Source organism: Callorhinchus milii, unplaced genomic scaffold (genome assembly GCF_018977255.1).
Source record: "Callorhinchus milii isolate IMCB2004 unplaced genomic scaffold, IMCB_Cmil_1.0 Scaffold10, whole genome shotgun sequence".
In the NCBI taxonomy this organism is placed as follows: Eukaryota; Metazoa; Chordata; class Chondrichthyes; order Chimaeriformes; family Callorhinchidae; genus Callorhinchus; species Callorhinchus milii.
The window spans coordinates 12,207,290-12,231,674 of NW_024704751.1; the positions used below are offsets into that span (position 1 = coordinate 12,207,290).

At 43.2% G+C, this 24,385-nt stretch overlaps 3 protein-coding genes across 8 annotated transcripts in view; 1 reads left to right on the forward strand and 2 right to left on the reverse strand.

The window, feature by feature from the left end:
• Positions 1–233: 233 nt before the first annotated feature.
• On the reverse strand, positions 234–11,174 carry rrm2 (ribonucleotide reductase M2 polypeptide). 4 transcript variants are annotated; one of them, XM_007904232.2, is made up of 11 exons: positions 11,076–11,174; positions 10,406–10,463; positions 7,214–7,276; positions 5,976–6,128; positions 4,819–4,935; positions 3,996–4,129; positions 3,725–3,819; positions 2,973–3,106; positions 2,218–2,322; positions 1,959–2,072; positions 234–1,449 (listed from the first exon to the last, which is right to left on the reverse strand). In XM_007904232.2, exons 3-11 carry the CDS (start codon positions 7,265–7,267, stop codon positions 1,297–1,299), a joined length of 1,059 nt encoding a protein of 352 aa, XP_007902423.1. In that variant the 5' UTR covers positions 7,268–7,276; positions 10,406–10,463; positions 11,076–11,174; the 3' UTR covers positions 234–1,296. The 4 variants fall into 4 exon arrangements, with proteins under 4 accessions (XP_007902423.1, XP_007902424.1, XP_042194807.1 ...); XM_007904233.2 differs by lacking the exon at positions 10,406–10,463; XM_042338873.1 differs by lacking the exon at positions 10,406–10,463 and having other exon boundaries at positions 7,214–7,288; positions 11,076–11,087.
• Positions 11,175–12,405: 1,231 nt separating this feature from the next.
• On the forward strand, positions 12,406–21,667 carry stpg1 (sperm-tail PG-rich repeat containing 1). Its single transcript, XM_007904227.2, has 9 exons — positions 12,406–12,589; positions 12,770–12,790; positions 13,784–13,911; positions 15,800–15,901; positions 16,227–16,400; positions 16,960–17,071; positions 17,795–17,975; positions 18,451–18,638; positions 21,155–21,667. Exons 1-9 carry the CDS (start codon positions 12,487–12,489, stop codon positions 21,226–21,228), a joined length of 1,083 nt encoding a protein of 360 aa, XP_007902418.2. The 5' UTR covers positions 12,406–12,486; the 3' UTR covers positions 21,229–21,667.
• Positions 21,668–21,835: 168 nt separating this feature from the next.
• The window catches only part of LOC103185623 (grainyhead-like protein 3 homolog), a 33,365-nt gene continuing 30,815 nt past the window's right edge, over positions 21,836–24,385 (reverse strand). For all 3 annotated transcript variants that reach the window (XM_042338870.1, XM_007904229.2, XM_007904228.2), the window contains exon 16: positions 21,836–24,197. In XM_042338870.1, coding sequence (XP_042194804.1) covers positions 24,083–24,197 — 115 coding nt within the window. In that variant the 3' untranslated portion in view covers positions 21,836–24,082. The remainder of the gene's footprint in view (positions 24,198–24,385) is intronic.

The window sequence follows — 24,385 nt, forward strand, 5'->3', positions numbered from 1 at the left end:
TTTAACCAATACCCTTCAGGACTCCAAAAATAAAAAAGGAACAAAGGCTAGGAGACAGAGAGAGAAAAAAAAAANGCCCCCCAGCTCAAGGAATGTTTACCCCTACAAAAATCCTCGTTAAATTTTGAAAGGTAATAGGACAACTTAAAATACAAAGGGATGTCGAAAGACAACAGTGCTGGAACTCTGTAAATAGTTAGTATTTGAGAATTAGGACAATGTATGATTCATCCTTTATTTTATTGGTAAATAAATACAAATAACAATGATTCCGTTGATTAAAAAGTTACCCAAATAATGCATCAAAACTAGGCAGAGCTTTCCTAAAACTCTACAAAGATCTAAACTTTTAAATAGCTACTGTTAGAAGTTGACTCTAAGTAAAGGCAGACTTATTCCAGCACTAAGCTAGTCAAAGAACCTAATCTCTCATCACACTAAAAACTACAGAACAGGTTTCCGCCAAACAACAAAGAATATATTTGTGGGGGGAAAGTGAACAAATAACAGAATCATTAAACATTCACTCACCCTCACATCCTATTGCGTTAAGAATTGGAAGAACATACTCGAATCCTGGCCTAGCAGTGCGGAGGTCTCTTTGGAAACGTGACCTGTAGAAATCCATTACCTGCACTTTTACTCAATCTGTCAATTATAGTAGGCACAGCTGTGCTGGGTTTGTACCTGGAGCATCTCACTGCAATCCATGTATAGGGTGATGGGAGAGGGGGAGGAAAGAGCTTAAATTGAATTGCACACACAAACTGCATTCTGGGGCTAACAATTCGTCAGCACCAGATTGTCAGGCGCATTAGGTGGAGACCACTGAATTTGTATGCAGGTGGTTCCCACAATTGGTTGATTCTCCCTCCCCAATGGAACATGGACGCAGAAAAGTACTGTTTTTCCTATGTAATATACGACAGAGAAGCTACACAATAGAACAATACTATTGGAAAAAAAATTAACAAGTAATTCATAGGTTTAAATTTGGGCTATGAATATAAAAATACAATTCATGACCAATCCTGGGTTAAATGGAAATTGCCAATAAATATTTTGCGGTTTTGCGTCATTTCTCTCTCTCTCCCTTTAAAAACATTTAAAGATCAAAGACATCATCTCTCTGGTAGAGAACTTGTGCAATACTGTGCATTTGTGAGCAGCTTTACTGATTTAACGGAGGATGTTTGACTTTCAAGTAAGCAAACAAGAAAATCTCTGGGTTTAGCTTATTTTGGGCAGTGTTACATCATTTTTAAAAAAACTTTCCATTTGATAACCGTGCAACCTTTAAAAATCAGCATCCAATCTGAAGCTGTTTTCTTCTGCTTTGCACATTACCCCCATCCTCTGATACTCAGCAACTCGCTTCTCAAAGAAGTTGGTTTTCCCTTCCAGAGAAATGTTCTCCATGAAGTCAAAAGGATTTTCTGCTCCAAATATCTGAAGTGAAAATAATAATAGGTATAGCACAGGGTGGGCATTCTAGAGCGATGAGATCAAAATGGACTAAATGGCCTTCTTCATCCAAACCAATCTTGTAGCAAAGAATTCAGAGAAAACTGCCCGCACATTCCTTCTGTTACCCTCTCCCACGACGAGATTCCTTTTTCTAAACCAAAATAAGGCCTCCTGTCTCAGTGACCAGGTAAAAGTGCTTGAAAATGTTGAAAATGCAATCGCCAACAACAACACATTACATTTACACAGGGGAGGAAGTGCCAAGGCACTGGACAGTCATCCAGGGATTTGGACCCGAGCTGGAGGTTGGGATCAGGAGGGGTGGAGGGCGGGGAGGGTGGGGGTAGAAGGGTGACCGAAGGCGCGGTCGAAGAGGAGGGTCTTGAGACGGGCCTTGAAGGAGGTGAGGGAGGACAATTGGCTATCAAGATGGTATCTGTTTCGTTAAGAGGACAATCCACTGTCAGACTAGGACATGAGGAAATACCAACCTTACTGAAACCCAACTCTAGCAGCAGTCTGTCAGCCACAAACTCAATGTACTGCTTCATTAGGGTGCAGTTCATGCCAATCATGTCCACAGGCAGAGACTCAGTCAGGAACTCCTGTGAAAAAGACATTCAACAGGCGAAGGTTGAACATGGCCTAAATAAACTAAGATGCTACATCCTATAGCTTCATTTCAAGATGACTGTGTATATTGCCATAAAGCACAGAGATCTTAAACACATTACGCCAATGGGCCTTTACCTGTTCAATCCTCACAGCTTCGGTGATAATTGCTCCAACTCTCTGTTCCGAAGGCTTGTGAACCAAGTGTTTGAATAGAAGACAGGCAAAGTCACAATGCAGACCCTGGGAGTGGAAACACCAGAGTGAGATTCGTACCAGGATTTCAAATCAAACAAGTTAAACAAACACACAAACAAAAAGTTTCATGTTTAACTTTTGTCTAATGAAAATGGACCTTCTCCTCGTCACAGGGCGGTTTTGTGGCCGGGATGAAGTGAGACGGACATTGATCAATGTTCAAGATTATCCCAACCGCAAATCAACAGTCCTGCCTGTTAATATACACTACTTGAGATGTTGCAAGCACAGAACTACAGCAAATATCCGATTGACTCTCCTATAAGCTAGGATACATTGCATTACTTTAAAACTGCACTGAACATCCCCTCCGTTGCACAAGTCAATGCATTTAAATTGGACAAAAACGCATCCTTTCAAGTTGAACTCATTAGGAACAGTGAAAAGCAATTCACTTGACAACTTCTTCACAGCAGGTGCACCAAGTTATTTAGCCCCATCACCAGTTTGTTGCTGGAACCAAGTATCTCACTGCACATGAGCCTCTGTGCTTCAGATTCAGTGAAGTATTATACTCGATCATCCAACTTTTAAGAGAAACTATTTCTTCTGGTGGGCGGGAGAATCCAGAACTAACTCCAAGCTAACTCCAGAGTCCAGACAGCATCAACGCCAGGAGATTTTCCTGCACTTACTTCATCCCTGCTGATCAGCTCATTGGAAAAGGTAAGGCCTGGCATTAGCCCTCGTTTCTTCAGCCAAAAAATGGCAGCGAATGATCCTGAGAAAAATATCCCCTCAACAGCAGCAAAAGCTACCAGTCGGTCTCCTGGGCGTGAGCGAGAGAGGGGGATAAAGTAACAAAATTAATATTTCTCATTATTTGAGCTGCAAAATTGGCAGGCACCTCAAGACTCATCATTTCCTGAAAACAAGTCACGCAATCCATGCATTTCACTTGAGCAAACGTTCTCTCAACCGAACAACAACAACAAACAACTTGCCCCTCACACAGGATAGCGTCCCAGAGCACAACGCTGAGCCGGGGGGGGGGGGGGGGGAGGTGACCATAGGCGCGGCCGAAGACGAAGGTCTTCAGGCGCGACCTGAAGATGGGGAAAGAAAGGGCAAGATGGAGGGATAGAGTTCCAGAGTTTTGGGAAAAGAAACCTTTAGAGGCAGAACGCACTTGTGCAGGTGCCCCCACCCCCACCTCCTCCACCCCACACAGAGAACCCCAGCTTTATTGCACCAATGAGACAAATTAAAAGGATTAGCTTTTAATGCGGTTTCATTTCCTCTAGGATAAAGCTTGATTAATGGAACACTGGGACACATCCACGTCCTTGATCTTACAAGTATAACAGGCTCGCTTTTATAACCTGTGCACGTTTGAAGCCAGAGAGCTTTTTAGAGTCTGTAAACTGCGAGAAGGTAAAGCACTCACCGAAGGCGGATTCTCGGTCACCGATCCAAGCCAAAGCCCAGACAGCCTTCTGTTTAACACATGGCATGGTTTCAATGGCGTTAAACAAGAATTCCCTGAAAGGTAACACTCACTCAGTTAGATCAACTTCACCTAGACAGTAATGGAACAGATCTCACTGACAACTAACAATTTTGCAACACTCAAGATTTGGGCTGCGTTAATGAACCAGTCTCTCTCGCTCTCTCTCTCTCTCACACACAATTCAGTCATCCACCCTGGGCGTATTCACCTCTCAATGGGATCCTTGATGTAGGTGTCGATAAGGAGACTGTACATTTCTGAATGAATGTTCTCCATGGCAATCTGGAAACCATAAAAGCAACGGGCTTCCGTCACTTGCACCTCCTGACTGAAACGTTCCACCTGAAGAGAACAGGACAGTCATATGATCTTGATGTGTGCATATATAATATCTTATAATAATGATGATGATAATAATAATAGTATTATCCCCGCACCTTGGGACGTCCTCTCGATGTGAAAGGCACTATACAAATGTAATTTTGTTGCTGTAATAATCCTTGCATTTGATATAGTGCCTTATCGCATCTTCGAGACGCCCAAAAAAGCACTTCACAGAATATACTCTAAAGTGAATTGTCTATTCTGTGGGCGAATAAAAAACGTTGGAATCACAACAATTCAAGGACAAAATATTCCAATATTACGTTGACCAATTTAGTTCACTTTACAAGTACTCTGTTTTTTTCCCCACAGAGTTAATAACCCTTGCTACATATGAATGTGCTCAATGACATGCATCCGAATATTAGACAAGCACTTCACTTCTGGAGCCTAATCTTATTTTGGCTTCCATTAAAACTACTACTGTTCACTGTTTTTCATGTTTAAACCAACGATAGAGGCAGTAGTGTGGGAATAACAACAACACTTTACATTTTAACAGCACCTTTCATGTTGTGAGGACGTCCCAAGGTGCTGGACAGTCAGGAGTTTGGACCCGAGCTGAGGGCTGGAATCAGGAGGTGAGGAGGGCAGAAATGGGGGAAGTTAGACAGAATGATTGATTTGAAGATCCATCAAGAGCATACCAGGTTCTCGTTGACGATTCCATCGCTGGCAGCAAAGAATGCCAGGACGTACGAAATGAAGTGTTTTTCATCCTTTTTTAGGGATTCCCAGTGCACCAAATCCTTTGACAAGTCTACCTAGGGAGGAAAAACAAAGCAATGAGAAATTCTATTTTTGGAAGCCTTAGTGAAGTAAACACCACTTACCTTGTGCGTTTCTAACCGCATGAAGCAGCATAAACACACCTTGTATGACGAGCGATTCCTTACAGATTAGAAAACAGCCAGCGCACCAGTGATATCATAATAATCAGCCTTGAATTTGATATAGTGCCTTGTCCCGTCTTCAAGATGGGGCATAGCGCTTCCCAGAATATACTGCCGCATTTCGCCCACACAACCTACAGTCAATTCGCTTCACAGTATATCCTGTGAAGCGCTTTGAGACGTCTCGAAGACGTGATCAGGCGCTGTATCAATTGCAAGGATTATAATTATTTATTATTCTACTGTAAAGTGAATTGACTGTGCATTTTGTGGGCGAAATGTAGCAGCCAAATTGCAGTGGACGACAGGTATCTAAAACTCTCTGGGTTTCCTGATCAGCAACAACAACAAAATTACATTTGTATAGCGCCTTTCACGTTGGGAGGATGTCCCAAGCAGCAAACAGCTCAGCATGAAGTGTTTGAACGTTGTCAACATCCTCCTTCCCAGTTTGGACACACATCACTAACCATTGTCACGAAAGGTCAGATCACAAAACAAAGACCAAAGATGAATAGATAGTCTTCAGCTATTCACACTTTTACTTCTTGGATGTGCCAAGAAACAGGTTCCTACCTTGAGGACAGGAACTTTCAAACAAGGGAATGGTTGTAAAACAACAGGACTCCACAAAGACCAACTGGCCTGAATTGCTTTATGGAGGAAACGAAATGATTAACTGGACAATAGGTCCAAGGTCATGAGGAGGGTACGGCTAAAGGAACTATAAATCTTCAAGCTTCCAATGGACAACTACTGGTTCTGAGAGCAAGATACATGGTCAGACATTGATAAGAGGATTCGTCCGTCAACATAAGAACACGCTAGCTGTTAAACCTAAATCCCGAACCATCTCTGACCTGCAGACCCGGAACATCAACTCCACCAATTCTTTGTCTATCAGCAGTTACCTCCTCAGCTGTCCAGAACGATGCCTCCGCCTTCTTGTACATCTGCCAGATATCGTGGTACTGGATTGGGAAGACCACAAACCGATGGGGGTTTTCCCGGAGAAGAGGCTCATCCTGCACGTTTGCCCCTTCCCGTTGACCTTCCAGGCTGGCCTGCAATAAAACACCAGGTTTTATCAAACTTTTACTGAATGGTTTATTCGGCAAATAAGAACAAGGAAACGCACACACCAAGACTTGGTTTCTCTTTCGCTCTCGCAGTCAAAACTCGCGTGGCAAATCCTCAATGTTCAAAAGAATTTGGAACACAACAACTACGCATTTATTTACATAACGCGACTCACGCAGGGTAGGGTTCCAGAGCGCTTAAAACACACACACACAGAAAATACAGAACGCACTATATAATAGTAGATAGCAAGAGGCCGGAGAGCATCATAAGAAGTTCTGTAGCTCAATGGTTAGAGCACTCGTTTTGCAAGCGAGAGATCTGGGTTCGATTCCCGACAGGGTGAAACCTTGGGCAAGTTTGCTTACTCCACATGCCTGATAATAATCCCTCAAAAAAAAATAATAAATTGGTCATTTCAATCCACGACTGTTTGTGGGGACGCTGCTGTGCGCAATCGGCTGCCGCATTTTGCCCACAAATATACAGTCAATTCACTTTACAGTATATCCTGTGAAGCGCTTTAAGACATCGAGAAGATGTGAAAAGCGCTATATCAAATGCAAGGATTATTATTATTATAAGAACTGAAACTGTTGGCCTCACTGCCCTGATTTTGCAATCAATTCTGAGAAGGTTTCTGAAGGCTACAATGCAATGGACAAGTCAGGCCACCAAAGGCAACTCCACACAAGGGATTGTTTGCTGTTCCCATCGTCTCCAACTGGTTGCAGCTGATCAATTAATACCTTAACAATTCACTATCAGACAGTGGCAGCCCATTAGGCCCATTAGGCTTCTGCTGGAACTTAATGGGTCAAGTAAACTCCTGATGACTGGTCACTCCAAGGGAAAAGGAGTTCAGCAACGAGTTATCCAAAGTGGCAAGTCAAGCAGATGTATAAATAGATAAAAAAAAATTAAAAACTAAATAACCACAGCCAGGACATTGACAGCAAGATAACTTAAGTAGCAGTGATGAGTTAAGCCAGATCGTAGAGTTATTATTAGTTTAGTCTCAATGACATAAGACACTATAACAAATGCAAGAATTATTATTACAACTTACAGCTCCTTGAAGTTTGCGAGCTGTTTTGGACAGCAGAGCCTGAGTCACATTCATAGCTGGGGGCTGAAAAACAAACTTTTTTTAAAAAAGTAAATACAACTAAATTACATTTCCCATTGCAAACACACACTGATCAACTCTTTGTTTTCTTTAAAATAAGCAGATGCCCAGTTGCATTGCTTCGTTGCAATTTTCATAGTTTCACACACAAAATACACACTTTACAGTATACTCTGTGAAGCACTTTGGAGACATCTCAACAACATAAGACAGTATTTCAAATGCAAGGATTATTATTATACATTACATAGACTTATTGGGAAAATCCACCTTTACCCTGTTTTCTTTATCTTCCGAGAGAGAACTTGCAGAGTTATGCTGAGACACGACGGTTTGGGAGAGCAACATTTTACAATTGAGTAAAAGGTTAGCAACTTAAAACAACACTAACCAGAGCACTAATCTCTATGTACTGAGCAGCACAGAGGCACTCAGTCTTTTTAAAGTTTCCCCCAATGTGTGACTGACACATCACTCATGTGAGTCCCGCCTCAGCAAGTCAATGAGTGCCTCAAAGGGTTATTACCATCAGAGCCACACATTAAATTAGACCCAACAGGAAAACTGTTGTGGAGTCCTGTAGCTCAGTGGTTAGAGCACTCGCTTTGCAAGTGAGAGACCTGAGTTCATTTCCAGGCAGAGGGCGAAACCTCGGGCAAGTTTCCTTACTCCACACAGAGCCTAATAATAATCCTCCAAAACCAAAAACAATAATAAATTGGTCATTTTCAATCTACGACTGTTTGTGGGACATTGCTGTGCGCAATTGGCTGCTGCGTTCGCCCACAAATATACAGTCAATTCACTTTACAGTGTTTTCTGTGAAGCGCTTTGGGATGTCCTCCCGACGTGAAAAGCGCTATATCAAATGCAAGGATTATTATTATTATTATTGGGGAGAACAAGTTTGCAGGGCTACGGGGGGAGAGAGAAAGAGAGAGAGGGTGGGAACAGGATTGACTTGGGTAGCTCTTTCCAAAGAGCCGGCGCAGACCCAATGGGCCCAATGGCCTCCTCCTGAGCTGTATAATGCTATGATTGTACGGTTATACATCCGATATATACCCCGAGAAACACAGAAAACTTCAACCAAATGCCCTCCCGCTCGCAGGTCAGGTCACAAAAAATACAAATAACATTCCAGGGACAGCAACTGCCTTCAGTCCTCATCCATGAGCTCTCATTTGCTCTTTGACCTCATTCGTGGGACCTTTAAATCAATTGCCATGAGATTGTACACACAACGCACACAACACACACGTGGTGAGAGTGGGTGGGCGGGCCAGCTACAAGCCCCGCCCTCCGCGCTCACCGATTGGCGCAGCCGGCGTCAACGCAGCGCGGAAGCGCTCCGTGATTGGCCGGCGGACCCGTCGGTCAACGGCTGGGCCGTTGCCCTGGCGACCGGTGTAAACAACTGTGTTGCCCGTGGAATGAAGTGGATCCTTGGGACAAGCAGGTGAGAGTGGGGGGGGGAGAGGGGGGGGGGAGAGGGAGGGAGGGAGGGAGGGAGGAGGAGGAGGGAGGGAGGAAGAAGGGAGAGAGGGAGGGAGAGAGGGAGACATGGAGGGAGGGAGGAAGGGAGAGGGAGGGAGGGAGAGATGGATGGAGGGAGGAGGGAGGGAGGGAGGGAGAGATGGAGGGAGGGAGAGATGGAGGGAGGGAGAGAAGAAGGGAGGGAGGAAGGGAGAGAGAGAGGGAGGGAGAAGGAGGGAGGGAGGAGGAGGGAGGGAGGGAGGGAGAGAGGAGGGAGGGAGAGAGGGAGAGAAGGAGGGAGGGAAGGAGGAGGGAGGGAGAGAGGAGGGAGGGAGAGAGGGAGAGAAGGAGGGAGGGAGGGAGAGGGGGAGAGAAGGAGGGAGGGAGGGAGGGAGAGAAGGAGAGACAGGTAAGAGCAACTGTCACCAGTTTGACCCCAGTATTTTTTTCAGGGGGAAAAAAAAGAAAATTTGCCAATCAAACGCACTGACTACGTTTCAATTTGGATGGCGACGATTTTACACGAAGCATCTTATCATTTTTAAAAAAAATGCAATTCATTCAATCCCCCACTGTCTGTAGGACACTGCTGTGTGCCACTGGCTGCCGCACTTTGCCCACAAAATGCACAATCAATCCAATTTATAGTATATCCTCTACAACATTGCCCGCCTCCGCTGCTATCTCTTCCCTTGAGCTGCTTGAACTCTTGTTCATTACATCCAGACTTGACAATTGCAATGCCCTCCTCACTCGACTCCCTCACCAGCGGCTGACTATTCACAAATCTGTAGCTCATCTTCTCTACCATTCAAGCCAAGCCTTGTTTCTACTCAGTAACGTATTACTCTATCTGCCCTACACTGCAAAGAGTAAGACAGCAGGATAATAATAATAATAATAATAATGATGAACCTTGCATTTGATACAGCGCCTTATCATGTCTTCGAGACGTCTCAAAGCGCTTCACGGAATTTACTGCAAAGTGAATTGACTGTAGATTTTGTGGGCGAAACTTGGCAGCCGATTGCGTAAGCAGCGTCCCCACAAACAGTCGTGCATGGATTGAGTGACCAAAATATTATTATTTTTCTTACTTATTTATTTGTTCGTTCCGTTTTGAAGGGATTATAACCCCCAGAAAAGCAATCCGCCAATTGACTAACAACCGGGTTCCTACTTCCTGATGGGTAAACAGAGGCGTGTGGAATCAGGAAACTTGACCAACGTTTCTCGCTGCCGGGAATCAAACCCAGGGCCTCTCGCTTGCGAGGCGAGTGCTCTAACCACTAAGTTACGAGGCTTCCATCCTGCAGTGTCACTCATCAATCACATAGCTATAGTTATAGAGACAGTAAGAAGCAGATTTTCTACCTTTGTATCACATATCTTGCAGCATTTTTCTGCTTATAAGCAATAATTATTAGCACAATCTCACTTAGAGAGTAGAGATCCTTCTTATTTTTATTAATATTTTATTATTTATATTAAATCACATGCAGAGTTGGAGTTACCAGGAAGATCGATGCACCACACTGTCAACTTATACCCAGTTTCTCAATTGTCTACCCAAATAGATTTTCCACCATTATTATGGCTAAATGCGCCGTAGTATTTTTTCCCCCCTCGTCATTTTTTTTTCCCTGCGACACCCACTTTTTCCTATTGTCACCTTCCACTTTTACTCAGTTGTTCAAAGTGCTGTCTTGAACTTCTTCCGGGGAGAGAGAGAAAGAAAGAAAAACAAGTGTCAAAATGCAATCTGAGCAGCAGCGAGATCAATGCAAGAGAAATATTGAGCTTAATTTGTCTTTCTATTTGTTTTGTTCTTCTCCAAATCCTTTTCATTCCGGCGGTTTTGTGGCTTTGTTTTTTTTTCGCAAACAGCCGACAACGTCCGTTTTCTTCAGCTGCTCAGCCTTTGTGCTGTGTCTTGCCATAGCATGACAACACTGAACCAGGCTTTAGGCCTTTAGGCCTCATCTCCCTTTCCTTGCTCTTCCAACTGATGAAAGTTCCCGGCTGACTGTCTCTCTCTCTCTCTCTCTTCTCAGTCACACTCAACGCTTTTGTTTCCTGTGTCTGCCGGCTTTGCTTGTTTATTTTAAACTTTGGCTTGCTCCAAGTCCCACTCTTTGTGACTGGCACAATTCCCATTCCCCTCGTCAGAAAGCACTGCTCAGTGCTCTCCGAGATCTCCTGCTCTCACACACCCGAGTGCTTCAAACACAACGCCCAGGACTTCACAACGAAAAATCTTTAAAATCCTGGGCCAATTGCTATCAAAAGATTGAACATGCACACAGGCTTCTTCTCGGTTACTCACCGCGGTCAGAAATCTTAGAAAGAGTCCTCATTCAGGAGGCTAAGAATGTAGGTAACAATGAATGGTCATAATCCTAACATCAGACCTGGTGCGTTGCTCCCTCTTGTGGTTTGTCAATTCTTGCATGTATTTTTCCACCAGTAGCTTCTGGAATTAGGTACGCAGGATACGTTCCTCCAGGGAGAGAGAGAGAGAGAGAGAGAGCACATTCCATTCCAACGATCTCTCTCTGGGATTTCCACGTGTAGACGCGCTGCGGGGAATTCTCAGTTGGGTTTGGAGACCCTTAAGCAAGGGTGATGGGTTTCTGCGTGTGTCAGACACCCGCCCGGCTGGCCAGAAATTAAGTAAAACGAAACAGCGACATCACTTGCCAACGTGAAACTCCTTTTGGCTGAGATGATTCCGTCATTGGCAAATTGCCTGGCTTTTCATTTCCCCCTTTAAAGCGCTAAAAGCAACGGGTTTGGATCGTAAAATGAGAAGAAAGTCATTCATGTCTTAAACTACCTGAGATTGACAAACACCAAACAATAAAATATGTTGGAATGAAAGGAACATTGCATCCTCTGAGAACAATAATCACATCTGGTACTCATTAAAGATCAGGATGATTGGGCTTTTATGCAATTAACTCTTGTGTAGTAAAGTCATTAAGTCGGAGATATTGTATTGAGAGCTATCGTTGCTGGCTTTGATTTCTTCGTAGCTGGGGTTGGGGCATTTGTATCAAATTGTACGATAAATTAATATGTAAGAATAATAAGCCTTGCATTTGATATAGCGCCTGATCACATTTTCAGGACGTCTCAAAGCGCTTCACAGAATAAACTGTAAAGTGAATTGACTGTATATTTTGTGGGCGAAACGCGGCAGCCAATTGCGCACAGCAGCGTCCCCACAAACAGTCGTGGATTATGTGACCACTTTTTTTTAAAACAAGGGATTATTACCCCCTGAAAGCCATCTACCAATCGACTAACAACTGGGTTCCTACTTACTACTACGGAAACAGAAACGTGTGGAGTAAGGAAACTTGCCTAAGGTTTAGCTCTGCCCGGGAATTGAACTGGGTCCTCTCGCTTGCGAGGCGAGTGCTCTAACTAACACGCTGCAGGTAAATCTTAACTGAAGCAATAATTCAGATTTGGATTGACATTGTGCGTCTTTACGGGTTTTGGTGAAACAAATATGATTTGATTTAAAGATTTCCAGTATTGTTCAGTGTTTGGTTTGATCTCTCCATACCATCCTGCAGAGGAATTGATGGGAGCATTGCCTTAATGCCTATTTCAACTGGAAGCTTATTAAATCTTATTCGTTTCAAACAGATAGCGAGTGGCGGAGACCAACTGAACCGTTCTACCTGTATCTTGTTTGCATGCAAACAGGATGCCCACAACTGTAAGACATGCATCCTGTTACTCCCACTGGATACCAGCCTGCAACACCCATTCAACCAAAAAACTGTAGCAAAGATACTGGACGCTTCAAATTGAGAGCATCCTATAAAAGTAAGTAGACCATCGTTGCCATCAGAGTTCACCTTTTTCTTGGCTCATTACGCCGAACGGTTTCATGTTATCAGGGAGCTGCTGTTCTCCTTCTTCCTTTTCTTCCTAATCGTCTTGTGAAATGTGAATTTGATATTCATCTGCGCCGTTAATATTTACCGTCTTGTGTTTTCTTTGCAGGTAAAAGGATCTACTCCATTGGTAAGCAGCTTAAGAATTAAGAATGTTTCTTGCTTGAAATGCCCATGTTTTTCACTCCGGAAAGAGCAAAATTCCAGCTCAGTGATAGGAATGTAATGTTTTTGTCGTTCTAATTGGCCCATTGCGCATCTGACTGACTGACTGTGAGCAAGCTAGACGTCGTTTGTACATGATTTTGATAGAGCAACAGCATGAACGACGACAATGTGGGCTTTCACGTAGGGTGAACATTTTGCAGCACTTCACAGAGATGACGGGGAGGGAGCCTGAAGCAGGAATAACAGAGAGATTTGATGAACGTTGACCAAAAGCACTGTAAAAGAGCTATAGTTTTAACAACAACATCAACAACAACAAGCTCCTTGCATTTATGTAACACCCTTCACGTAGGATAACATCACTGAGTGCTTTACATTGACTGGGTCAGATGCCGAGCGGGGTGGGGGTGGGGAGTAGGGGGATGGAAAAGGGAGGTGACCATAATTGTGGTCGAAGAGATAAGTTTCAAAGCGGGATTTGAAGATGGGTGGAGAGGTGACGGAGGTGCGGAGGGAGGGAGGGAAGGAGGGAGGAAGGGAATTCCAAAGGGTCAGGCTGTAGAATCTGAAAGCTCAGCCACGGGTGCAGAATGCGTTAATTGTGACTTGCAGTTTCGTGAAAATTTGGAAAAATTGCGAATCCCACGTCGACAGAGTTCGAGATCATCGGTCACAGCCTGTTTCTGTGTCACCGTCAATGTGAGATCCTCAACTGATCGGCCACCGAAAGCCATCCTTAACATCACAGACTCAATGTGTGAAAATTGCAGATGATGCCCTTGGGTGGGATATAATAATAATAATAATAATAATAATAATAATAATCCTTGCATTTGATATAGTGCCTTATCATGTCTTCGAGACGTCTCAAAGTGCTTCACAGGATACACTGTAAAATGAATTGACTGTATATTTTGTTTTGTCTTATTTATTGACTTCTCTGCTTTTGTCGTAGAATCGGGCACCTCTAAGATGACGACCGTCTCTTCAATCCCTACCAAGTATCAAACAGTGGTGATCGACAACTCGGAGAAGAGAGGGTTTGGTTCTCAAGCCAAAAGGTTTGATAATTACATGAAGCAGGTGAGCAAATTCTTGTAGCGTTCACCGAACAATTTAAATATGGATTTTATTTGATTAAGACCAGAGAAAAGGCAGCCCTTGGTATCGAAATGTAACCGATATATTCGCATTACACTTGCAATCAATCTAGACACCTTCAACACATACTTCTGCCGAACGCTTTGGTTCCAAATGATTCACAGAAATAAGCACAAATAAAAACAGAAGTCGCTGGGATCATTCAGTAGGTCAGAGCAGGACACTTTCTGACGAAAGGTCATCGACCGGAAACGTTGACTCACTTTCCTCTCTCCGTAGATGCTGCCTGACCTGCTGAGTGTTCCCGGGCACTTCTGTCTTTATTTCAGATTTCCAGCATCTGCAGTATTTTGCTTTTAATGTCAATGCAGATGGGGATAGATGTCATCAGTTCTTGGATGAGCCACAAGGTGGTGAAATCTACCACAGGTGGAGCGAACTGAGGAGCCTATTTCAATAAAGCATCAACATTCAAGGGGCAATACCTCATGACAGTATCCAAGTGATTTGTACTAATAACTCAATTCAGTAGATTGTCTTTGCATTGGAAATTGGAGAGAAGACAAGATTTGACATTCACGAGTTTAAGCAAGTTTAACCTAATATTGAGTCGCATTGCAAATCAGCATTTGCGCTGTGTTTCTTTTAAACAGATTCACATACAAATAATAATAATCCCTGCATTTGTTGCAGCGCCTTATCACGTCTTCGAGACGTCTCAAAAGACTTCACAGAATATACTGTAAAGTGAATCGTCCGTGTATTTTGTGGGCGAAATGCGGCAGCCGATTGCACACAGCAGCCTCCCCACAAACAATCGGGGACGATTGAGTGACCAAATTGTTATTATTTTATTTTAATTGATTACTTGAAGGGATTATTAGCCCCGGAGAAGCGACTAACAGCCGGGTTCCTGCTTAACTGCTGGGTAAACTTTGGAATGTTACTGGGCTAAGGTCCCATCGGTAAAAAAAAATGTTGCCCTTCATAACATCTGTTGCCGATATCTGGAACATTTCTGTCATCATTCAACTGCTTCTCTTTGCAGGAAGGCGAGAATGAATTTTCCCACGTTTTTTTTTATTTTCAAATAGGAGATGTGATCTGGTTGAGAGGTTACATTCCAGCATAAAGCCTGGGACACTGGCCATTAGCAGACTGATAGATAGTAAAGTAACTATTACAGGAGGTGTGGCTGCCGAGTTCATTCCAGGAATGTGATCTTTTACCACACATCAATGCTTTCTCTCCGTCGGTAATGACAGCTGAGGTTTCAAGAATTCACTAACAGCACAAAGGGTATTGGAAGCGATAAAGTTATTGAAAAACTTTATGAGCCACTTTTCTCGAAACAAAAATAAACAGATTCAATAGGAAGGGGAAAAGACACCATTCTGACAGGCATTGAAACCTGAGAAACCGAATGAATAGCACAAAACTCACGGACATCTTTATGTAAAGCATAAATACCTGGAATAGTGATAATCCTTGCACTTGGTTTTGACGTAGCCCTTATCACGTCTTCGAGACGTCTCAAAGCGTCTTAACATATACTGCAAAGTGAATTGATTGTATGTTTTGTGGGTGAAACTCGGCAGCCAATTGCGCACAGCAGCGTCCCACAAACAGCCATGAATTGAGTGACCGTATTAGTAGTATTTCATTTTTTGAAGGAATTATTACCCCAGGAAAAGCGATCCACCAATCGACCAACAACCGGGTTCCGACTTTGTACTAGGGAAACAGAGGCGAGTGGAGTAAGGAAACTTGCCCAGCGTTTCACTCCTAAGTGGCCTCGCTCTAGCTTTAAGTCTCTGCCCCCCTTGTTCTGGATTCCCACCAGCCTTGTGACTCTGATTATCTTCCACAGATTGAAATCCCAGGGCCAGGTTCCTACAACGTTATTCATGGTCCGATAGAAACCCTCAAACCATCCTTCTCCAAAAGGGGGACAGGAGGGCTGGCATCCAAAGTAAGTTCTTAGACGTTCTCACACTGAAGCTGTCATTTGAATTGTATACTTAAATATAAAATATAAATATAAAAATGCAGAATATACTGTAAAGTGAATATCTTTGTATTTTGTGGTATCCAATTGCTCACAGCAGTGTCCCTCCCACAAACAGTCGTGGATTGAGCGCTAAAATTATTATTTTTTACATTTTACTGTATTTTTGAAGGGATTATTATGATGAACGTAAACCTAGAGCGTGACTGTCTGTCTACAGGTATCCTGTGTTGTCCCCCCATTGATCTCTTTATTTCTTTTACAATAAGATTTGTTCCTTTGTCTTCAGATGTCCTATCGACCAATAAATAAATTCGCCCACTTCCCAGCAGCAAACCGTTACACCATCCCATCCTCATTAATATCGAGGAAGGACTTCAACCATGGACACAGCAGCATGTTTGAGAAACCAATTGCAATGGCAGTGCCTCCTCCCACAACACCTGCACCCAACCAATATGATGTGAGTAATAATGATAACCCTTGCCTCATCATATCTTCAAGTCGTCTCAAAGCCCTTCATAGGATACACTGTAAAGTGAATATGTTGATATTATGTGGGCAAAGTGCGGCAGCAAAGCAGTGTCCTACAAAGCTTTGTGGATTAAGTGTCCAAATTATTATTTTTTTTGAAGGAATTATCACCGCCAATCGACTAACATCCAGATTCCTACAGTGGCGTGTGGAGTAAGGAAACTTGCCCAACGTTTCGCCCTTCCCCGACAATCGAACCGAGGTCCTCTCGCTGGTCAGGCGAGTGCTCTAACCGCTGAGCTACAGGACTCCACAGATCAGTCAAAGAAGAGAGATTCCTGAGCCCTGCCCTGTTACAACAACAATAACAACTTGCATTGGCTTCCAAAAACAATTGCAACTGAACTGTCCTCCATTTAATTGATAAGAAAGCTCTTATCAGTCCCCTTGAATTGCTGCGCTATTCAATAGTGGGTGCAAAATGTAAAGCTACTGGCAATGTGTAAACAGAACAAATTCAGCCTAATTGTTGACTTGTGCTCTCCCAGATTTCGAAGGCTCCGTTGGGAAAAAGTAACAATCTCGCCGCTCAACCTGCGTTCTTATCCAAAACGCAGAGAGGCTTGTCTCTGTCCGGGCTGGTGATGGCACCATCTCCTTGTAAGTCCATGAACGCAGCCAATTAGCTCGCGATGAGAGATTTGTGTACATGCATTGACGAGACTGCTGTGTTGAACGCAACATTTGGATGTCCCCACCAATGGCGGCCTCTCTGCTTGCCGCCCTTTGGAACTCCATCCCACAGTCCCTCCGCCTCGCTCCCTCCCTCCTTTGCCTCCTTCAAGGCCCATCTCAAGCCCTGCCTCTTTGACCGCACCTTCGGTCACCCTCCTACCCTCCTGCCCCAGGTTTTATGTGAGGGTCAAATGTTCAATCCTACAACGAGTTTGATCAAGCTCATTTTAAATGTCGCTGTGTTTGCTTCTGAAAACATTTCTTTGGATGGGGGCATGAGAGTTTGGGCAGCGGTTTGTGTGTGTAACAAGACTGATTTCTTATAATTATCTAAGGGCAAAAACAAGGACTAAATACCCTGATATATCTGTGTAAGTTGGGCCTCGCCACTAACAACAACAACCAAATTACATCTGTATTGTGTCTTTCACATTGGGAGGACACCGCAAGGGATGGGGGAGGATGGAGGGCAGGGGGGAAGCTAACTAGCTAGCTAACTAGCTAGCTAGCTAACTAACTAACTAACTAACTAACTAACTAACTAACTAACTAACTAACTAACTAACTAACGAAACAACCAACCAACAAACCAAACAACCAATTAACTAACTAAGAAACATCTCGCTTCGATTCCCTGCCGCATTTTAGGTCACTATTTGGTGGACCATTCTTTGACAAAACAATCATCGAAGGCCATCGTCTCATCTTTTAAATCCAAGACAATCCGTAAGATGGTTGCAGACCCAACGATGACCCCAGGCCCAGCAGCCTATGATCCACGAGAACCCAAATCCCCGATCAGCATGCTGCTAAAGGTCGCAACAACTGGGTACGTAAAGGCTACGACCGCAACAGCAACTTGCCTTTATTTCGCGTCTTTTACGCTGGACAGCATCTCCCAACGCTTAAAGCCAATCCCCTTTTGCTCGTCACTGGATTAACGATTCGCGTGAGACTTATCTTGGCTGTGGGATTTGACGATGAAAAAAAAATCAGCTTGCTGGATGAATTACATCTAAGGGCCTGACTGGAGTGTTGACTGGATTAATAATTCACAACAATCCTAAAATGACAGGGGTCACGGCGAATGAAGTAAAATTCTTCGCTTTCGTGTCCCATGGTTAAGGGATCACAGACTTACAGCACGGAAGGAGGCCATTTGGCCCATCGTGCCTGTGCCAGCTCTATGAAAAGAGCTGCCAACTAGTCCCACTCCGCCCCCCCATCCGTTACCCTATCTCTACACGTTTTCTATATAACGTTTCATGTTAGATTTGATATCGTTGTCACCTTGCGTGTTCCAGGAAAAGGCAGACATCGTCTATCGCTGCTCCTCCAGCCCCGGTGTTCCGCTACACCCCTCCCCTGGGGCCGGGATATTATAACATCGTTGATTACGTGGGGCCTCCCAAACGGTACATATCCAGCGCCGTGTTTGTCTCCAACACGGCCAGATCGGTTGGACCTCCTTGCAATGACTTTCCTGGGCCAGGTATGATCTAACCCAACAGCAGCAACAACAAGTGACATTGTTTGTAGCGCCTTTCAGGGCAGGAGGACATCCCAACACCTCCTTTGGAGATGCGTTTTGTGGTGACAGTCAAGTCGCCACAACGTAAAGGGGGCACTCCTAGGCCTCGAGCCGAGCAACTAGGAGGGGCCCCAATGTTAGAGGAACGAACGAGCTGTGAGCAACGATTTGACAAGCTAGGGCTATTGAGTCTGGAATATAGACATCTCAGAGAGGACCTTAGAGGGGGAGTTATCGTGTTCAATGGGATTGGAAACGTAAGCCGCAGGATACTCATTCTGGAGTGCACCTGGAGAGTAGAACAAGAGGACACAGGTTTACAATTGCAAATAGCGACTTCGGGACGCAATAATAACAATCCTTGCATTTTTTGATACAGCGCCTTATCACGTCTTCGAGACGTCTCAAAGCGCTTGACAGAATGCAGCGTAAAGTGAATTAATTGACTGTAATATTTTGTGGGCGAAGCATATGCATTTCGGCTTGCGCGAGCGATGTCTAGAATTGCGTGGAATATTTCCAGCCCCAGCTAATCCACACTGCCGTTTATACTTCACATCAGCCTCCAATCCTTCTTCTCCTTTCTCTGGTCTCCCACGCGCCTCTGCTCCCTTCTTCTTCAAGCACACATCAGGTTTCTTCCAAAATATGTTGTTGCTTTCTGCCTCAAGCACAGCTCCCGGCAGTGACTCTCCCACATTCTCTTCAACTTCTGAATAATTAAGTTCTCCCTAAACTCCCTTCTTGCTTCTATGAGTGCCTATCTTACATTTAAGTCCCCCTTTTGCTATGGATTCGTGAACAAGGCAAAACATCCCATTTGTATTCACCTTATAGAATTCTTTCATGATTTTAACCACCTCTATCAGGTCCCCTCTCAATCATCTTATCTCCAGAGAGAAAAGTTCTCACCCTCAATCTTTCTTGCTAGCTGTAACCACTCATATCTGGTAACATCCTATTAAATCTGCCTTCAATTGCTCCAATATCTTTTCTGGACTATGGTGACCAGAACAGCGAACCTTATTCCAAATGTGGAGTCCTGTAGCTTTGTGGTTAGAGCACTCACCTCGCAAGCGAGAGGAGCTGGGTTCGATTCCCAGCAGGGCGGAACATTAGGCAAGTTTTCTTACTCCACACTCTGTTTACCTTGGGGTAAATAGGAACCTGATTGTTAGTCGACTGGCGGATCGCTTTCCGGGAATAATAATCCCTTTAAAAAAAATGATTCACTCACCTTTCGCCCATAAATTATACAGTCACTTCACTTTACGTGAAGCGCTTTGAGACATCTCGAAGATGCGATAAGGCGCTGTGTCAAATGCAAGGATTATTATTGTTATTCTAAATGTGCTCTGAGGCTTTATGTAAATGTAATATTACTTTTGGACTCAATTCCTTTGAACATAGACAGGGGCACTGGGGAACCCTAAACCCAGTAATGTAAAAATCTCTCGTAGCTGGAAAAATACTCCAAGGCCAATTCAGACAGCAAAACACAGGTTGCAAATAAATCTATATCCTATTGTTCGGGTGTTAAGCACAAACCGTGTTAATCCCTTTAAAATCATGTCACATTTTTAAGTATAAAAGTGGATACCTGGAACTGAAACTGAAGATAGAATACGGTCTATTTTTAAACTGCACGTTGAAAGCTGGTAGCTTACTGTGACGGGCGAGGGAGGAATGTGTTCTGCTCCCAGGCAAATTTTAAGCTTTCCCACCTGTTATTGGTATTTGCAACAAGGAGTAAACCTTGTTTTATTTTAAGTTTTATTTATATGAAATTCAGTTGTATAATTTTGTACTGGGGCAAACATGGCTGTTTCTTACCAATTGCCCAAGAACTTCAGGAATGCGGAGACAAATAATAATAGTAATAATAAACCTGGCATTTGATACAGCGCCTGATCACGTCTTCGAGACGACGTCTCAAAGCGCTTCACAGGATAGACTGTAAAGTGAATTGACCGGAGATTTGTGGGCGAAACGCGGCAGCCAATTGCGCACAGCAGCGTCCCCGCAAACAGTCGTGGATTGAGAGACCACATTATCATTATTATTTTTTGCCTGTTTCTTCAGCTGATTCCATTAGTTTTTCCATTCCCCTGTCTTGATCAGGTCTTTGTCTTCTCTTACCATTGTTTTCCTCGCCTGGAATAAACATGGCACACAGTTTTTGGTCACAGTAACATAAAGGGGGTTTGCCCAGGCCTGAGAGACAGTACAGAGAAGAGAAACAAGGATGATTTCCCCCCACAGTGTTAGATAACTGAGCTACGAGCAAAGAGTAGACAAACTAGGGCTCTTTTGTCTTGAGAGGACCTCGTAGAGGTGTATAAAATTTCAAATGGGATTGAAAACGTAGGCCACGCTCTCCGGGCTGCACTCAGCTCAGGTAACTTTGCCACAACCGTGTTTGGTTTGTGCAGCCGTGTGATTGCAGTTGCTTTGACCTGCTCTCCTTTTCACCACAGCCTCCTACCACCCAAAGAAAAAAGGGAAGCGGTCGTTTCTGTACAATGTCTGTAAAAACTGGGTGCCAAGTTAAGGCCCGGTGGAACGAAGAGAGACTTCAGTCTGTGAAGCATACGCGACGACAACAACAACGACAACTCCCTTTACATAGCGCCCTGCACACCGGGCGGCGTCTCAGAAGCTGTGCTTTCATTCAGGAGAAATTAACAGCGCCAATGAATGCACAGAAGCATCAATACCAGTGAAACAAAGCGAACGTCTGAGTTTGTCATCGCCATTGGATCCACGTCTGATTTATTACGTAGAAGATTATCACTAGATTATCAAGATGCGTCTCCCACAAACATTACTCCCTCAACCTCCCCCTCCACTCTCTCCCCCCCCACCTACAAAAAAAAAGCACCATTATTCGATGAGGCAGTTGTGCCCTAAGTTAACGTTAGGACTAATTTTTAATGGAGTGTTTATTTTTAACGGTCTGTATATTCAGTGTAAGTTTTTTTAAAAAAAAAGCACGATGTCAGTTCATTATTATTGAGTTTTTTTTTATTTAAAAAACACAGACAATCTCATTCTATGATAACACCGGAACCGGAGCTTAAAACAACATTTTTGTTTTGCTGCGTTAAAACTTGTACAAAACTATTTTGTTGAAAGTTATAGAACGGGGAGATGGTGGCGAGGTGGGGGGTGGTGGGGGGGGGGGTTGTTTCTTTGTAAAAACGTATTCAGATTCACGACTTGTTCCATCTGCATTTTCCAAACGTTATGAGAGTCATAAACCGTGACGAAATAGACAACCAGGAGATACGAGAGTTGGAGAGACATTCCCCGTATCTGTTCGTGGCTCATAAACAAATGATTACTTAAACAGCACGTTCTAATTGGAACATTGGTCCAAGATAATGTGCACGTCCATTGGATCTGGTTGAAAGGAAAATGCACAGATTTTGTTTCTTACACAAAAAAAAACAATGATATCATCATCATTTTGAAAGTTACTTTAAAAGTTTTTTTTTTATTAATTGACCTTTTGAAAGTCTTGCACTATAAGTGCCTGATGGCAGGGAACCAATGCTGATGGAATACTGTGACAGGGAAATTCTGTTCCTTCAGTGAACAAGGAATATCATCAACTTAACAATGCGATAAAAGTTATATTTATCTGTTGAAACTTCGATGTATTGAAATCTCGAAAGGCAGAATGTGGCAGTTCAGCTTCTATGTAGTGTCATTCGGAACCTATTATGACAATAGCAAAGCTATATACAGTATATATAATATATATATATATAAAAAAAAGCATCTGGATTTGGTTATCCATGAAGCCATTACCGTGGGTTAATACAAAAATATCAATTCTGAGATCACTTCTGTGGTATATAAAAAAATTCAGAAAGAAATAATGAAATGTCCCTCACCATACTGTCCAGCTCTTGAGCCTTGCAAATTTTTTGATCATATTTACAGTATTTATGCTGTGCCATAGACACCCGAAGCACAGTCCTCACCCGCTAACTATTCCACAATGCATAAAACTCACCAGAGTTAATAAGAAGACGACAGAAACTGAGCTGAGATACAAACAAGGAGGTTAGATTAAAAACAATGGATGTCGCTTAGTAAACCAGCCGAAGGTACAAATAATTCACCTTGATTTACTGAAGCCTCAATCGCAGAAATGGAACATATCCATTGGTAGCCCCTTTGGCAATCTCCATAACAAATTTGTAAGCTGACTAAGAGACAGAGGGCCAGTTTAGTTCTTGTGCTCTCCCTGGTTTGTTGCTACACGTAGGAAAACATTGCTTTCCTACGACAAGTTTTTTTGCCAAGTGCCAATCATCAAAGGCAACGTTTCCAAACTTCATTGTACAATTTCTCAGTAATATACTATGGCAAACAGTGAAACAGGCAGGGGAAAAAAACACATTCAGTACTTACAAAGGAGGTTAATGTCCAGTAACAAAATACCAGAAATTCTTGGGGTTTCCCAAAATATTTGGTTTCTCAATTACTATGGCAAGACTTTACATGAGATTACCTTTCGATCCAGTCTAGTCTTTAAAAGAGGGACATCTGCATAAACTCTAATTACACATGAAACATGAACATTTCCTCTCTCAACGCAAGAGGCAAGTGTGTTGAAGATGATACATGAAGTATAACTGGGGCAAGATTTTGCTAATACATTGACACTTTTGACTGCACTTAACTTGAAGGTGAGGGAAAAAGTGTCTGGGTTTACACAGCATTTCACATCTCTTAAAGAGTTTTGAATTGCATTTCTATCGACAACAAATTCTTCCACATACTTCACCAGCACTCTAACAAGGTTGTTGTTTTTTTACATTGATGTCTTTGCAATTCCTTACACTGAAGGATTTGCAGAGAGTGTGAAACATCGCTGGGGTTTCAGACACACAGAGAAACAAAACACACACACACACACGCATGGATGATGGGAAGAAAAAAGGCCTGAAATCCTGAGATTAACTTTCTGATACGTTGAGGTATACCTAGAGATTCGGTGACACAATAAACATAATGCGTCAGTTAAGGTCGAACTGAAATATATTCCTTGTACTCTGTGCACCTAGGTTTAATGTGTTCAGCTTTCTAAACAAGAGCATTTCAACAAGTGGGAAAGTGAACTCCTTCAAACTCATGTCACCCTCTTGGTTGCAGATATATATATATATATATCTATATATATATAATACAGTATATAAAAAAAGTCCTCCCAACATGTTCGTTAAGTTCAGTTGCAAAAAACTTGTCCTGTTCAAAGTGAGACCTTTCCTTGGTCAGTCCAAATATCAGAAAGGTCCAACAAATAAATGTGCTTGGAGCAGCGAGGGAGAGGTAGGGTGACTGCTGACTGACTTATGTTCTCATGCCAGTTTGTCCATAAATGCCGAGACTCCTTAAATCTCTTTCAGGATTATCTGACAGCCTCCGATAATGTCCTTCACCTCCACCAGAAACGCAGCGTGGTTACAGTAATGCTGCACAATGTTGTCATCCATGTTCACCAAGATTCTGGAGGGGAAGGGAGAGCAAAAGGAGAAAATAACCATCAGAATTCATTGATCAGAGTATCGGTGCTCATGAAAGTTTTTGTCTGCAGCCTGAGTCATGGGGTGAGGGCAAGGGTGTGGAGAAAACATGTTAAGAAAGATCTGTGCTTAAACCTAAACTTCCAAAATGCCCCCTCCACCCCCCCAGCC